Source organism: Eublepharis macularius, chromosome 4 (assembly GCF_028583425.1).
Source record: "Eublepharis macularius isolate TG4126 chromosome 4, MPM_Emac_v1.0, whole genome shotgun sequence".
Lineage (NCBI taxonomy): Eukaryota > Metazoa > Chordata > Lepidosauria > Squamata > Eublepharidae > Eublepharis > Eublepharis macularius.
In genome coordinates this window covers 132,588,001-132,605,354 of record NC_072793.1, presented here as the reverse complement: position 1 = coordinate 132,605,354, position 17,354 = coordinate 132,588,001, and the positions used below count along the sequence as shown (strand labels likewise).

Below are 17,354 nucleotides of genomic sequence, written 5' to 3'. Positions count from 1 at the left end.
CCATTGTCACAGCTGCAGGTTGAACTACAGGATTCTTAAGCCTACCTCCTCTCTAAGCTGCCTTCTTTACCACATGAGTTTTCAACATGGAAGTGTCTCGTATATGCAGTGCTAAGAACAAAAACTGAAATGTGGTTAAGTGCCTTGGATGTGGTTATTAGTCATAGAAGCACTTCTTCCAACTGACCAGGTTATGATGCCCGTTTGTTGTAGGGGAATGAGATGGCTTCCTTCCAGTTAGGGGTACTGTACATTCCCAGCACTCCAATATTTTATTAATGGCAAAATTGGAATTTCCCTGCCTCTGATAGCATGTCTACGGTTTCTTTTCATTTTAGATTTTTGGCAGCATTTGTATAGCTTTTAAAAAGAAAAATGGCGATTGTGAGCAAAGCTACTTTTTCTCCCTCCACAGCAGTTCAAGCCTTTTATGAAAATTGTGGTCTTCCTTTTTCTTAAATAAAAAAAAAACTTCTTGAAGGATGTACATTCTGCCTCTCCAGTGCTACAGGGTTCTTCTGCTTTAAAAACTCCTGAGAGCAGAAGGGCAGCAATCCTTGCTCTCCTATCGATCAGTTACAAATTGGAATGGAATGTTGTGATGACATTCTGCGTTGCTGCTTGTGTGGGAGAAACATTAAAGAGAAAATCCCAGGCATTTTAATCATCTGGAAAGACCCCTACAACAAACTGTGAAAGCAAGGAACTGTAAGTGCTTCTCAGAATGAATTACAGTTTCCATCACAAGGGACAGCTTCCTTTTAAATTTTTTTTACCAATCCTGGACACTTCTAAGGGTCTGGCCATCCCCGCCCCCATGTCTGAGATTCTGATGATAGCTTCTTGAAAGGGACTTTTCCCACTTTACCTAGAAAAGAGCTAGCCAGAAACACAACCCTTGTGGTTAGCCAGCATCCGTCAGTGGCTTTAATTCAGTTGGTCTGTTTAAAGAGAGGAAGTTGCTGCCGTGACGGAAAGAGGGAGCTGACGGCACAACCAAGCTTGTAGGAGGGCCATGGCAGACAGTGCATAAGGAGATTGGTATGTGGGACACCAGTAGGAAAGGGGTGTGTCCCTGGAGTCAGGGAAACAGACCAGAAATAAAGGTTTAAGGTTATAACTCACTTAACGGGTACAAAAAATCTGCAGCAGCTTAACATCTGTTGCTTGCAAGGCCAGAGACCTTGAAGGACTCTGTTGATCTTGGATCCTTTATTCAGCCTTGAATCAAAGGCTTCCAAACTGGCTATTATTTTGGAGGAGGGTGAGAGATACAGGAAGGCACCTGAAAAGCAGCACACTGATGAGTTTTCCCAATTTTTGTTTCTGGGTAGTTTCTTTCTGATGTCTGTTGGAAATACCCGTACACAAACACGGTGTTCTCTTAGTGCGTCAGTGTATTGAAGTGCATGAGCTATTACTAATCCAGGGGTTTTGCAGCTTCTTATGACCCAGAACAGCTACAAACAGGTTACAAGGGTATCCTTAATGCATACCAAATTATATTGCCAAACTATAGATTTTTTCATGTCTCTTACAACAATACAGATTGATTCTGTTCTGCTGAACAATTTTTTCTTCACAAAACATAGCTTTCTGTTGTTATTATTTCTGCATTTATAGGAGCCCTGTTCACATGTTACAGTGATGCACATAAACCTGCCTGTATGTGTGTATACCTGTTTGTAAGAAAGAGCCAGTGTGTTTAACTTACATATGAAACAAGGTGCTAGTAGTACCTGCATAAATGTGGGGTTTCAGTCACACGTTCAGCTATACATGTGTTGAATTTAACATGAGAATTACTCAACATATAAAGAACAATCAAGTGTACATTGTACACTGATTGTACGTATGTTCATTGTTAACTTGTGAGAGCAGGGCTAAATGTTTATTTGGTTTTAATACTGCTTCACGGTTTTCCGTATGGGTATTTTACTTCTCTTCTGGGTCTGCTCTATGTTGCTGTTTTGTACAACTTACATACGGTATTTGAAATGATAGCCTGATGCCTCCATTTTGCTCTCATTTACTCAGAATGTTGTGGAAGCGCCATTGCCACAATGTTTTTGTCAAGCCATTCTCAAATGGTGTTTCTCCCTTGTGAGTTACATTTCCCTCAAATCTTCTAATTTTCGCGGTTCTACCCTCTTCCACCCATTTCCTCGCCTCCAAACAGTAATTGGTCTTCAGTCTTTTTTGTGTTCCTCCCATTTCCCCATTATATATTTTTTTAAAAAGCTGAGATGGGTGATCTATTGATACTCCACCATTTGTGTTGTTGTTGTGTTGATTTTTCTAGGCTGTGCATGCCCTCTGTTGTGATGTTATAAAAATCAAAAGCCTCATATTTATTGGATTTGCAAAAATGTTTGCAACAAATTTCCTTTCGTGAGGTGGGAGTGAATGGATATTCATAGTGATATACCTCTGCTATCATAGCTTCATTTGATACTACTTTTTAATACATTAACACTATTACTCTTAAACACTACTATAGCTTTTTAGTGTACAGTTGAAATTATTATATTCTTTCACATGTGTGCTTGTTGTTTACTTCTGCTTATGTTCTGCATTTGTTGGGATAATGGCAATTATTGCACATGTGCAGCTGTGCATGTCCTCTTGAAAAGAACCCTCCAGAGATAGATCAGGGTATCGCTGCAATACATGCAAGATGAAAAAAATAATGAAAAAATTCTGTCATGACCATGGCAATACCACCTCAGTCAATTAGGCAAGGTATGTGCAGAAGTTGGAAGTCGACTCCACGCTGCTAAGTATGCTGGCTCCAGTGGCGAAAGTACAGAGTGCCTGTGCATGAGTGCATTAAAAAAATGGTATCCAATTCTGATCAAATCAGGAGCAAGATTTTAGTCCAGGGGCACCTAAACAATCAGGAGCAAGTTGTGCATGAAAACAGATCTTTAAAAATGTTGGTATAACTGAATATTATAGTTGTGAGATTACTCTGTATCTCTGTCACCCTTGGTTTACCAAGGGAACATCATAGCTTTGACAAAAGAATGTTAAAGAGTTCTTTAGTAAGGCTTGCTAACTTTCAGGTGGTGGCTGGAGATCTCCCGTAATTGATCTCCAGATGACAGAGATCAGTTCCTGGAGAAAGTGGAAGCTTGGAAGGTGGACTCTATGCATTATACCCCAATTGAGGGCCCTTCCTTTCCCCTACCCAGCTTTCCTCAGGTTCCAGCCCCAAATCACCAGAAATTTCCCCAAACCAGAATTGGCAACCCCATCTTTACTAGACATAGCTGTTATGAGGAGCTGATCTCCTAGTAGCTCTGAACTTGAGTGAGAGTTTGGAGAAAGTGAATCTTCAGTTGAGGATGAGAGACAAGTAGAGTGTGTGTGAAAAACAGCAGTTTGTGGATCTTGTTTGAGGGAACACTGAAATTAAGCTGTGAGTTGGCTGAAGTTGAATCTTGGGGTACAGATCTCTCTGGGGATCTGATGTTGACTAGTGGATCTTCTGTCTTATGAATGTGCCTCATTCTCAACCACCTCCCCTTTCTTCTTTGCTGTGTGCAGACTGCGGATTTGTTCCATAAGCTTTACCTCGTGGGAAGCTCTTTTGTACAAGCCCCACTGAATTGAATGTGAACTGTGTTAACGCTTGTCTTCCATTTGCACTGGATAATTTCTTGCTGAATATTGTATCATGCTTCTTGGCTGGGGGTGCTATTAGCTTTTTACCTCTAGCACAAAAATTATATATCTTTTATTTCCTGACTGAAAATATTATTATCAAAGTACCTGAAATCTATTAAAATTGACCTGAATATTAGTTGTATGTGAATGGGTGCCAATACCATGATAATTATTCTTTCTCTGCTTTATGTTCCACAACCCTGGCTGTCAAAACTCTTAAGGAGGGAGAACAGAGAGGAATGTCGGGCAATAGCAAAGAACTCTGTGGGTTTTGTTTTAGTCCTATTAAACTCCTTTCCCAGTTTAATTACTGTGACTAGTGGGAACATCCAATGTGCTAGAGTTTTAATGTGCACTCATTTTGTTCCAGAACAATTACTTTTTTATGTTTTCCCCATGTGTACAAAACCTTGAATACTTACCTGTTGTAAGGAATTAGTGCATTTAGGTATGTTTTACACTGGATAACCAGAGCAGCTTAAGGAAACCAATATGGTACAACTTGGTCATCTCTGAGCAGGCAAAATATGGGCATTGCACCAATTTAAGGTGAGATTTTGGAACCTTCTAAAGTGAATATTTTAGGTGCCTGCTCCACCTATTCCAAGCAGAGGGTGCAACTCAGAGGGGCAGAGCTATGCTACCCTTCTGTGTTCTCCTTTATCTAACATATCAGCATCAGCAGTATCACTAAGAACTTTATCTTCCTTGGTAATAGAATTTCCTTTTTTCTCAACAGTTTTTCCAGTGGTTTTATCTTGTTGGCATGCTTTAAGTTGCCCCACAAATCTGTGGAGAATCCATCTGCATCCCTCCATTTTCCCCACCCACTCCATCATGTGGTCACAACCATCAACTAACCTCATCATGGCTCATGAAACCATCATTTGAGCCACTAGTGGTGACCTTTGCCTCTTAACTATGAAGTGTCATTTATAGAAGCCATATTTTTGGAAAGATAAGCTAGTCAGCTCTGCACTCTGTGATCAGGACCCCCCCCCCCACATCTCCTCATTGAAACCACCTTCAGCTAGATGATTCCTTTTATCTAAGGCCACCTCTAGGTTCCACTTCTGCCAGGAACTTATTCTACCTACATACAACTCTTAAGTAGATGTTGAAAGTACAGCTACACTCCTTAGACATCCACAGAACTCTTTCATTCCACATAAATAGGACGGCTGTGTTCAGGAGACAGCCCAGTTCATTTGTGTGCTACAGAGATGCAAATAAGAGTCACAGAGTGTCTCCTCAGCCACTGTGTCACAGGTGTGATTAAACTTTGCTATGCCCCTGCACACAAATTACTTCCTACCAGGGTTGCAGCCCACTCAGTGTGTGCAATAAGTGTGTCCACAACCTTCAGCAGGTCATGCCTGTCCTAGAACTCTCCAACTTCATCAAGCATTACAACTTGTTTGTGGAGGCCCAGTCTGATGCAGCTTTTGTCAGAGAAGCACCTTTTTGTCTTGGGTTTGTAACCAGTTGCAATCAGCAACCATAGATCACCACCCAACTGTGTTTGAAGAGTGAAGTAAAAACTGGTTACCAAGCAGGTATCTACAATCCTTGTCTCCAGTAGTTTGGGGAAGGGGAGTGAAAGGTGACATTGCAGCACAAGTAAATGTGCAAAGAAAGGTCCAAGTCCTAGAAAGGGTTATGGGTGGTTACCACTTTAACCATCTCCTGTTATTTCAAAGGGTGTGCAAGCGCAGTTGTTATAGGGGCATTTAGTCTGTAGGCAGGGTCGGTGCCAGGCTTTTTTGCACCCTAGGCAAGGCTAACTACTTGCACCCTCCCCCCTCATCCTACTGCTAACCAATTTTCAAAAACAGATGAATTGTAGGAAAAAGAAAAGCACAAAACTTGAAATCACTATTTTTAAAAAAATGAGAATAAGTAATACAATGTTTGATTTTCTTTCTCAAATACAAAACAGTTTTAGAACACAAATCACAAATCATTTTGAATAATCCTGTGAATTGTGATGTCAAAATTTAAGCCTCTTGAATGTTTCCATTTCAAGCACATCAAAGTCTCATTTTTCGTGCCTTTTCCTTTGCAGATTTTGTCACCAGTTCCTTCAGGTCAAGTGCTGATGCTTGGGCATGTTCAGTTGATATAGTTGCCAAACCAACTAGTTTCTTTTGCAGCATTCTTGAGCATATGTACGTTTTTATAAGTTTGAGCTTTGAGAAACTGCATTCATCATTTACCATCAACACTGGAAGTGTCTGGAAGAACCCCTCTTGCTTTGCTCACGTCTTAGCTCTTTCTGTCTTTCGTTTGTGGAAGTGAGCTCCAGATGGTCATTTTTTTTTTTATCACCCATAGCTCTCTAGAAAAATGACTATATTTTCTAAATAAGTTTAAGATTCGTCCAGGGATAAGCCAGGACTATAGTTAGCACAAACCCACTTAGTCCAAGCCAAGCAAGACCAGGAGATAGTTGGGTTTATGTGGAGCATGTTACATGAGAATGAAGCTAGCCAATCATGGGGGGAACAGTAGTGAGGTTATAGTAGTATGTCAACCCATGTCATATGACCCTTCACTCCAGGCTTTGCAGGTGGAACAGCTCCACTAGTGGATTGGAGGATCCTTGAAAACTTTACCAGAATTATATCCTGAGTATTAGTCTGCCTTCTGTTGCCCTTCCACCATTTATTAATTTAGCTTGCCATCACAACCAGCGCTGTGGTTGAGATCATCTACTGGAGCCATAGTTGCTGAGTCCCAGGGGTTGTTTATTGTTGACTAGTAAGTAGGACATTCATATAGCTTTACGGAATGGTATGAGAGCAGTTGAAAAGTTCTTAGTGCAGAGGTATTTTTTCTCTGCATTTGCTCCTCTGCAGCAAGTATGCTCTGCACATTACTACAGTAGAATTTCCCTACTTTCCTCCCCTTTCTTGAAGCCATGAACCTGTCCTTCCACCCTTTTCTTTCCAGACACAGCAGAATAGCTGTGGAGATGTTAGTATTTTCCACTCTGGCTCTCTTGGTGTTGCTGGGGTACAGTTTGCTGTATGAAGTGGTTTCTTTTCTTAGCTCTGGAGGCAGTTTCTCACCTTTTTTCCCTTTGTTTTCCTTCGCCCTTCTTGCTTTGCTTTCTCAAGTTGATAAAAAGTTTCTTTTTTTAGCATTGGAAGCCATTTTCCTGCCTTTTTTTTTCCTGGATGGCACAACAGAGTGGTTTCTACTTCTCCCCCAATCCCCTTCTCATGCTTGACATGAGACAATGGGAGGGAGAATTATGTTGTACTTTAAATGAGATACTTTTTCTCTGCAGTTACTTATTTTGTTTGCTTTCTTCTTTTAGCCAGCTCTTTGGGGAGATAAAAAGGAGTAGTTTCACTGAGGCTTGTTCCTCTCAAGTTGATTGAACCTTCTGGGACAACTTTGAATCTCCTAGATTATTTTGAGATGCAGAAATGACTGACAACATTATCTCAAAGCAGGATGATGTAATTAATAAGGTTTGCCTTTTCTGAGAGTTAATGATCTCATATTGCCTATTGCTGTTATTCAAAGAACAATATAAACAAATTGCTAGTATCTTTTTCACCTTAACAATTTACATCAACTAGCCCATTTATGGTATAGTTTTTGGGTATTTGTTTTACCTACTGGGAAAAGTCTTGTTAAAAATGTTAAGATGAGCTTTTGAGCTGCTTGATTGTCTGTTGAGAGGACCATTCCCCCTACCCTGTTAGGGGGGTGCTCAGTAAGTTTTCTCCTCCACTGCTGCCTGCCCATGAGCCCTATTTGCCCTGGAGGCAGACTACAGTAGCTGGTGCCAATGAGACTTTTGCAAGTGATAGAGGGTGCAGTATATAGAAAACTTCTATAAGACTTTATAATCAATTCTATTCCACAGTGCTGTTGTAGTATTTATCTTAAAATAAAAAATATAAATTGTCAGTTACATTTTTAAAAGAAACTGATCTGTATAATACTGTGCCCCTTGGGTCAGTTCTGTGCCCGTCTGAGGTCTGTGCCCCAGGCGGTCGCCTAGTTGGGCTAATGATAGCACTGCCCCTGTCTGTAGGTCAACCATATGCACAGTCACTGGAATGAGCCAAAACAGTTAAGAAACCAAGGAAGCTTCCCCTCTGCTATGTGCTTTGGTACCCTTAAGAAAAGCCCTGTTGAGCTTAATACAACCAACAAAAACTCAAGTACTCATTGTCCCATTTGGTATCCTAATAGGGTTTTTTTTTTAGTTTTTTTTAAATTAGAAAGTGAAAAGATTTCTTAGAACGGGGGCCTGGTAGTTAGCTTGAGTAGATAGTAATTTTTTTTCCAAATTCAGAAGAGTTGTTACACTACAGCATTTCTGTTAAAATGTATTTGTTCTATTATCATTTATTAGTTTAAGCACTGGTTAGTGATGTGCCAGTTTCCTTTTCTCCTTATAAAAGAATGCTAGCTCTAGAGCAGAAGAATGTAATAAAAGCAAGTTGGATTTTCTGACTGAAAATGGAAACAATGGTTATAGAACTCTGATACAGTACTCTCTCCCTTCAAAGTGCTCATTATATTAAAAAAGAGACATACTGAAAAGTTCTGCTGGTGCCCCGCTGCAAATGGGCAAAATCAGCAGATGCTTGTACATGCACCTTCTCTGTGGTGGCCTCCACCTTAGGGAATGGCCTGCCTGAAAAGGTCCGGAAAGTTCCTACTCACCTAGCTTTCTGCAAACTGTGTTAAACTGAATTACTCAGGAGGGGTTTTTACACAGGTGATAGGGCTGTGCTATAAAGAAATGGTTCAGAGGGTTGCCATGGTGACTGTATTGTGTATTATCCGTTGCTGTAAGTATTCTTCTACTAGATAGTTCCATACTGTTTTATGTTTTGTTCAGGATTTTGGGTTTGTTTTTTTGAGCTCTGTATTGGATTTCTGCTTGTTTTCAAATTTCTGCTATTCTTACCCTATTGTATTGTTCCTTGGATATCCCAGCCAGTGTTCAAATGAACTTATACTATGTAATCCATCTTGAACCTCAGTGAGAAAGACAGACTAAATTAATGTAAATGAGTAAATAAATATGTTCCTGTTCATCAGAGGACATATGCTTTTTTAGCTTTTGAAATTCTATAAATTACAATGAATGATGTTACGTAAATGTTAAGTACGCTTAGAAACACATTGCATACCCAAGTTCAAGTCTGTTTGGCTTTGGATTGAGTCCAAAGGAGCCTTAGGAACTAAAGTCAGAATTGTCATTAGCACCTCTGAATCAATTGCCTAAAGAAATGAGGATAGGAACTTCCTCTCACAGCCTAACTCAAGGGCCTCCCTACACATTAAAAGAGACAAGAGTCTGCCACACATACATATCCCACCACAGTAATGTTTGCTTACAAATATCTTAGCTTGGTGTGACATCATGTTCACTGTTGTGGCTTGAAGAAGCCAGGAAAATGCTGATCAAATGTTGATGCCATTATCAGGCATTTCTTTCACTAGACATTACCCAAAAGATACGGTAGTGCAGTTGGGTCCCCTCTAAGGTTGCCAACTCTGGGTTGGGGAACTCCTGGAGACTCTGGAGGGTTGAGCCTGGGGAGGGAAAGAACCTCAGTAGGGTATAATGCCATAGAGTCCACCCTCCAAAACAACCATTTTCCCCAGGATAATAGATCTCTGTTGCCTGGAAATCAATTGTCATTCTGGGAGATCACCAGGTCCCACCTGGAGGTTGGTAACCTTAGTCCCCTCCTTTAATGTGTAGTTGGGCCTGTAGGTGGGCTAGGAATTGACTTTGGAGATTTCACAATAATAAAACCCTAGTTTCTTAAGCATAAACTGGCCAGTAGAAGCAACTTCAAAATGGTTATGGTTGTCTGGGAGTACCATGAGTAGAAATGGGTAGAGCTTTCCTAATGCCCGGTCATGTCGAAATAGATCTCATGATTATTTTTGTTCCAGTGCAGGTAGTATTAAGTGTGCGTCTCTGTTCACACCCAGGTTTTCTTAATTCCACTTCCTCAAACTGTTCTTTGAACTTAAAGAATATGCACCCAGTGTAGGAGGAGAGGGAAATTGAATGGTAGCACTGAACCGTTCTTAGTGCTAGCCTTCAGTGAATTATGAAACTGAAATCTATTCCCCTTCCTCCCCCTTCTTTCTGCTTCCACGCTTTTCTATGGTTTTTTTTCCTGTCAGTGTTTTTTCCTTGTGCAACTCTTAACAGGATGCATCAATATGTGTATAAACATGATTTAAAGTTATGTTTACAGACAGATATACATGTCAGCAGATAGCTGAGTCCCAACATACTGAGCCAGAATAACTCCTGGTGCTGGACAGTGTAGTCAAACACATTACTTGGCCCATTGAATTCTACGTGGGCCAACAGTGAGAGGGGGCCTTGTGTTCACAAACATCTTCCTGTGGAATAAAATAATGAGTTTGACAGAAAACCCCACAATTATCTGAACCTGATTCCCTCTGACCCTGCAAAACAGAACCTGCCTTTCTAGTGGATTCTGGCTTGCTGTGCTTGACAAATTACACACTCAATTAAAGGTGGCATCTTCCAGTTCAGTGATTACCTTGTGTGAGGGGGATGGTGTGGGAGAGGACATGTGATTCTTATATCCACTCTTCCATCTCACCTGGGATGGAATCTCTGAAGCTACTGAATAAGTAAACAACTTAAAGTTTATCTTGAAAGTGTGTGTCATTATTTTAGTTGCATGCTTTGAAAGGGCATTAGAACATGTGGCTATTGCAAACAGGAATGTTACCATGGTTTATGTTCAGACTTCTTATTTAAGTTGGGAGAGAAACTTGATTGAGTCTCTGGAATTCATATCTCTAATGCAAGCTGAAATTCCAATATATTCTAATTTTTGTCCACAGTAAATGTATTGGCATTGATTAAAATGACCATATTGTTCCATTATGGTAGCTCAAAAAGAATTCTCAATAGATTTGTTGAGGGGGGAATTAACATTGGACACCTACTGCCAGGGAATCAAAAAGAGGGTGCTGTTCAGCATGAGAAGCAGAGATCTTGAACATTCAAGGGTTCCGTTGACCCTGGCTAACTCAGTTAAGACCCAGCGCTGCTGCTAGACAAGCAAGTAAATGCAGCTGCAAAAAAGGCCTTCTTACAACTCAGACTAGCCTGGAAGATTGACATGGCCGATCTGGCTTCCTGGATTCATAGCATAGCGACATCAAGTCTAGACTAGAGATGGGCACAAACCTAAATAGGACCCAAAAAAACCCACGAACCAGGCTGGTTCGGGGTTCACGAACCAGGGTTCGTAGAAGCTCCTTTTCACGGAACTTCCACAAACTCTATACTGGTTCATTGGGTCGTATTTACAGGGGCAGTTTAAATGGCCATTTCCCCAGGGAAATGGCCATTTAAACTGGCCCTTTAAGGGACTTCCACGGCAAGTCCCTTTAAGCTGCCCAAACCCCAGCCCACCCACCCCCTGACCCAGCCCCAGCCCCACACTTACCTTTCCCTGCGGTGCGGTGTCCTGCCTCCCAGGAGGGGTGGGAAGGCTGTTTTTGGCCTCTTCTGCTGCCCTGGGGGCCTGGAGTTTAAAGGGCCCTGCCACTGGCAGGTCCCTTTAAACTATCAGCTGGCAGGCATGAGGGGGGATCCCCCCTGCTGCCTGCCAGCTGATAGTTTAAAGGGACCTGCTGCTTACAAGGCAGGATAGGGCCCTTTAAACTGTTAAATGCCCCTTTCCCTGCCGCTGTTAAGGCCGGAAAGGGGCATTTAAACCCCATGAACCACAAACCTCCTGGTCCGTTGGTTTTTTTTTGTTCCGTGCCCATCTCTAGTCTAGACTACTGTCATACACTCTACATAGGTCTTCCCTCAAAGTCCACTTGGATACTCCAGCTGGTACAGAACCATATCTGGCATTGATACCATATCTGAATTTCAGGAAAGAAATCTGGATTGGTTCCCACGGATGCGTGCCATGTCACTTGTGAGTAGTGATGCTGAAGGAGAACAGAATGAACTTAGAAATTTGCAAGAAAAGCTTGAATCTACAATGAAGCTGGTATCCAACCTTTCTAGTCAGCTGTCTGAGCTTAAAGATCAGGTAAGGAACATTCAGTGAAATTGTTATTGAAAAGAGGGGCTTGGATCCACTGGAGCATTTCTGTGGATGGAAGGGTTTCTTCCTTTCTCATATCCTCTTCCCAGTGCAGATCAAAATACCACTTAAAATGCTGGGAAGCCCCTTCCCCCAGGAACAGCATTTACAGGGAGACAATTTGAGTTTAGAAAGGAGGGAGGTGAGATAGTTGCACATTGCAGGCAGAAACTCTTTCCTCATGGAAGAACTTTGGTGGATCCAAGCTACTGTGCATCATTCTTTATGAAATGTTCACAAGTGGTAGAAATTCAAGAATTTCCTTGCTACCTTTCTAAATGTTCAGAAATATAACTTCCTGTGATATATAAAGAGATAGTGTTGGTTGTGTTTTTTCAAAGCATCTAATCCACAGTTAAACCCCCAGTGGTGGTCTACAGGGGCTTCAGATTTCCCGTGCTGCGCATATATTGCCATGTTTGTGCATATATCAGCTCAGAATAAACTCTGCAGACCACCAGCATCCCTGTTTGATATGATACTGTAAGGATATTCAGCAGTAGTAGTACTCTTGGCTTGCTTGGCAGTGTCATTGCAATTAGTTGTCTAGGTAGAAGACCAAACACATGCATACGCACACCCTGCTTGAGATTGCTATCCCCTAGGCTTGTTTCAACTGGCCCAGCAAGAGTTTTTCTGTGTTGTGTTGTGTTCCAATTTGCTTCCAAACAGATTTCTTTCTTTTTTCAACTTCACCCGAGTCAGTGGACAAATGCAAATAAGCAAAGACATTTTTTTTTCTGAGACCAAACTCCTCCTCTCCTTAGTAAACTTTATTTGTGGCATTTACCAAATCACACACACACTCTCTCTCACACACACGTTCAGGTGCTTTCAACCTGTCTCTTGGCATGCTTCAAGTGTGACGACTTACAATGGGGCCTCCTTTGTAGTCACATTAATGCCATTAAGGTGTTTTTAAAAAATAATTTATTTAAGACATTTAGAACAACAACACTGTGAAGGCTCAGAACAAAAGTACCACCGTTCTCAGATCTTAAGGCATGGACCACACCTTTTCCTCTCTTTCTTCTGTGTAAACAACAAAACGCCTCTCCATTTCTTTTGATTAGTAGCCAGTGCCTTTATGCATTTGACTTAAATCATCCAGAATGGAATTTGATACACAGCCAGTAGGAGACCCTACCCTCTAACCCCCATCTTTGCTTCAGCAGTCTTTATCTTAAAAGCATTGTCCCACTTTTTACTGGCTGAGCTTTCAAACTGTGTACTGCCCTTCTGAATATGAGAAGGGATGTTAGCTTTGACAGAGCTTCTTTTCTACAAAAAGTGGGGGATTCATTAATGTTAGAGAATTCTTTGGAATTTTCCCTAAGTTGCTAAAATAGTTCCCTTCTGATGGAAATAGGATGAACCTTTTGTCCTCTGACTGTGAGGAGGTCATAAATACCACAAAAGTGGAACCCATTGAGTTCTATATTATGATTTACAGTATTTTATTACTTTAAAACTTACTGTCATTCCAAGGGAGATTGCCCATCAGGCAGGGAACTGGGGAAACTGCTTTTAGGAAATTCCAGAGACTGCTAGAGAGCTGTAGCAACCAAACTACAGGATTGTCATCTTGCACCTGTGTTGATTGAATCATTCGCATAGTGAGCTGCTGTACCCCGAGAACTCCCACGAAAAGCAGTTTCCCCATGGTTTAGCATTCTCCTGCCACCAAGCTAGCTTTTTGTTTATCTCTCAGTGCTTTGGAAGAACTTTGAATGGCTCTCCCAAATGTTCACTGGGCTATTGGGAAAAAGGGCATTTAATTCAGTCCCACTGTAGTATTTTCCTGATCAAAAATGGTTTCCTGAGGCTGGTGGGGAGCAAAGGGGACAAACTGCCCCAGATTCCTCAACACTGAGGACCCCCAATATTGACTCATATTGCTTAAAGTTAGTGGGCAGAGTTGCACGTGTCTGACCTTTGATCTTTACAGTCAAATGTTGTTATCCGCCCTGAGCTCGCTCGTGGGGAGGGCGGAATAGAAATTTTAAATAAATAAATAAACCTATGCTTATCTAGTAAACCAGCATTCATTATTGGTAATGAATTTATCATCAATAACTACTAGACTATAATACATTTATGAAGTTTATATTCTGTATATTTAAACACATTATGTTATCTGTTGATTGCATGGCGGGGAGGGTTAAGAATGGCCCCAGGTTACCTCTCTCTGGCCCTGGCTCCTGTTTGGCAAGATGAGGGAAAGTCCACTTGCATGTTTTCCACAACAACTCAAAAAGCAAATCCAGAGGACTATTTGAAGTTAGGAAAACAGGGTTGTTAATTTGCCTCTCCCTGTGCTATGAATCTACCATGAATGCCACACACACACACACAATTTAGTTTGCTAATAAAAAAATGTTTGCATCTCAACTAGTTTGACACTTACTGATTTGTTTAGAGCCACCCTATGTCCAAGCCTATCCATTCCACCACATCGCTTGTTTGTTTATGTGGAAAGTTAAAACTAAACTTCACACTGGGTTGCTCAGTCCCTTCCCTTTCTCTTTGGATTTTCCAGACATGGGGCTAGGTACATGTTTTAAAAGTCTTTAGCATATCAGACAAGAGTTTGCTCTATTGAAAATTTGCTTTCAGAATAAACTTTGACCACAGTATAACAGCAGTAGCTTATTCTGTGGGCTGACGTACAGGAAGCATTTATGCCTACTGAATAAATCTTTCAATTTTCCAGATGACAGAACAGAGGAAGCAAAAGCAGCGTATTGGTCTCCTAGGACATCCTCCTTCTATCAATGTGAACCCACAGCAACCAGCATAGATTGGATGGGTAGCTTGTCCTCCACACCCACTTCATAACAAGAGCTGAGATTCAACCCTTAAAGCTGCTTCTGTGTATGTGTAGCTCATTATGTAAATAACCCTGGGTTTTATACTGTATGTATAGGATTACCATGGGAAAGAATGGGTTTATGTATATTGGCACATCCTGGGAGGCTGGTACATTCGTGCCAAAAATACCTTTTATAGGAATGAGTGTGGGGTGGACCTGACTTGCACTTGAAGATTATTGACTAAAATAGTATGTGATCTGTATTTTGTATTTAAATTTCAGGTAACTAGTATTTATGTTTTTTCTACAGTCGTGCAATATGAATTATGCAATCACACTCTATGTGTTACTTACTCCTGTGTGTCCTAAAGGGAGTGGACATCTTTGAGTCTGGTGTCGTCTTATAAATGGCATCGAATGACAGCCAAGCAAGGCTGCTGCCAAACTATGGTCCAAGGAAGGGCTCATTCTCCAGGGCATTTTTTAACATATAGAATTCCAAGAGGTTGACATATCTTGTCGATAGTGGCAGTTGTGCCTTTTCTCTTCCCCCCCCCCCCCCCCCCGCAATTCCTCCAGATCATATTCCTTTAAAACAATAATAATTATTCCCTAAATGTTCTAGTGATATTTCTCTCCTGGTTTGCATTGGCTTAGTCAACAGTTCCATTTAAATCCCAGACAGACTGTGAAAGAGGCTTACATGTTCCTTTCATGAAGAAATCAGAATTCCCAAAGGAAACTTTTTCTCTTTGTATAAAGGACAGCTGGGATGGTTGTACACTGCTGGCAGATCAGTGTAATCTTCTAGAGGGGTTTTGTGCCATATTGGTTTATAAGAGCTGGCAGGCTCTACCACCTCAGACCATATCTATACACTTTACTATTGTGTGTGTGTGTGTTTTTACTGAAGAATATTCCTCTCAGCCATTCACTGCACCTACTGAAGTATGAACTATTCCTTTTAGGATTCCTAGCTGAGCACTGATTTTGTAGTACTTGCCATTGCAAAAGAGCCACTGGGCATGGATCATGTTTTAGTTTTTCTTCCATCTTGATCACTTATCTTTCTTTTTGTTGTTCTGGAAAGCTAAAAATATGAAATGTTTTTATATACATGTAAGTGTGTATATATATATATATATATATGTATATATATATATCTGGCACCTAGTTTTGTATGTGGTCTTCATTTTACAGAGGCTATCTCTCTGCTTTTTTAAAGAAGCAGAATTAATGAAAAGAATGCTTATTAAAGTTTGTAAATGCATAAATACAAAGATATTTAAATAAATGATGATGGAATAATGTACAGTGCTTTCAATGTCAGTAGTCTCATTCTTCTTACTAGTACTTTATTATCTCCCCAGCAGTCCTTAATGTTTAATCCACTGGAACCCACCAAAAGTACACAACATTGTCATCAAATGCCTCTCCCCAGTATTAGGTATAAAAATAGCACTCCATATGTCAACTTTATTTATATAGGTTTATTTATGATATAGGTATCCAACATGTAGGTATCAAACCCTTGCGCCTGATGGCCATCAGCTACCTCTTTAATATTAGTTAGGCGGGATTCCTGTTTGCTGTGTACCACTTCTTTAATTGCCAGGGAAAGAAGTCTGGGATTCAGGGTTTTATCTGCAAGGTAAAATGAGCAATATAAAATAATTCTCCTTCACTTACTGTCAAGAGCCATTGCAAGGAGTTACCTAAACTCCTGTTTGCCCACAAAAGTATTGAATTCCTCTCATAATTTATAAATTGCCTTGATTAAAAATCACTTAATCTACCCCCATTTCTCTTCATTCTTTCAGTGATCTATGTGAAAAATGTGTAAGTGGGTTGGGTTTCTTACCTTTGAAGGTAAGGCTGATTCTTGCACAATAAGGAAGACATAGTCTAGCCTTTCTAGAATACAAATTTCTCTCAATTAGTGGGCAGTGATTCAACCATTTTGGATGGGATCCACAGATTATTTGACACAATGGCAATCCTGCGATATTTTCTCAGGTTTCTTATCACAATATTTTGCCATTAGGAAAATGCAGGCTTTCTGTAGCAAGTTGCAGAAGTGAGTGCTGTGTGGAAATGTGGTTCTGACTAATGTTGATGAGATTCTGACATCACCAATGGCCCTCCATTTTGTTAGCTTTTTTCTTTTTACCTGCTATCACTTTTTAAAAAAAAGTTTCCTTGAGATTATGCCCTGCTAGTGCTCTCGGGCTGTAAACCACACAGTGCAGCTGGTATATGCAAAGAGTGACAAGCTTGGTTCAAAGTAAATGGGCTGCAATCTGGGATACAGATGAGAGTGGGTAAAGCCTAACCCTTGGCTCAAAAATTGGAGTAACCTGGATCAAATAGTGCCTTGACATAACTGATAGTGACCCATGGGATCACTATCACATAGAGAGACGCTGCACCACTGTGGAATCACTATCAGTGTCCCCCTCCACCATACAGACTGTTCCTCCACATTTAACATAATGAAATAAATCAGAATGGTGTTGGATAAGAGGAGATCATGGGAAAGGCATGCATTGCTAATCCTTTGTCCGTTCAGCTTCCGCTGTCATTGGGAACAAGCTGGGTACCAGAAAAGGGGGGGGGGAATCTATTTTCCAATAAAGCGCTACAAACACAAGCTGTGCATTTCAGCTTCAAAAATGTTTGATTGCTCATTGCTACATCATCCGTACAGAGAATGGTGATGTGCCGCCTTCTAAACC

General features: G+C 40.8%; 1 protein-coding gene across 1 annotated transcript in view; it reads left to right on the top strand.

Moving 5' to 3' along the window:
* ITPR1 (inositol 1,4,5-trisphosphate receptor type 1) overlaps positions 1-15,929 on the top strand; it is a 282,814-nt gene extending 266,885 nt beyond the window's left edge. Inside the window, exons 56-57 of the mRNA XM_054975949.1 lie at positions 11,592-11,753; positions 14,521-15,929. Of these exons, the coding sequence (XP_054831924.1) occupies positions 11,592-11,753; positions 14,521-14,607 (249 nt within the window). The 3' untranslated portion in view covers positions 14,608-15,929. The remainder of the gene's footprint in view (positions 1-11,591; positions 11,754-14,520) is intronic.
* Positions 15,930-17,354: the final 1,425 nt, after the last annotated feature.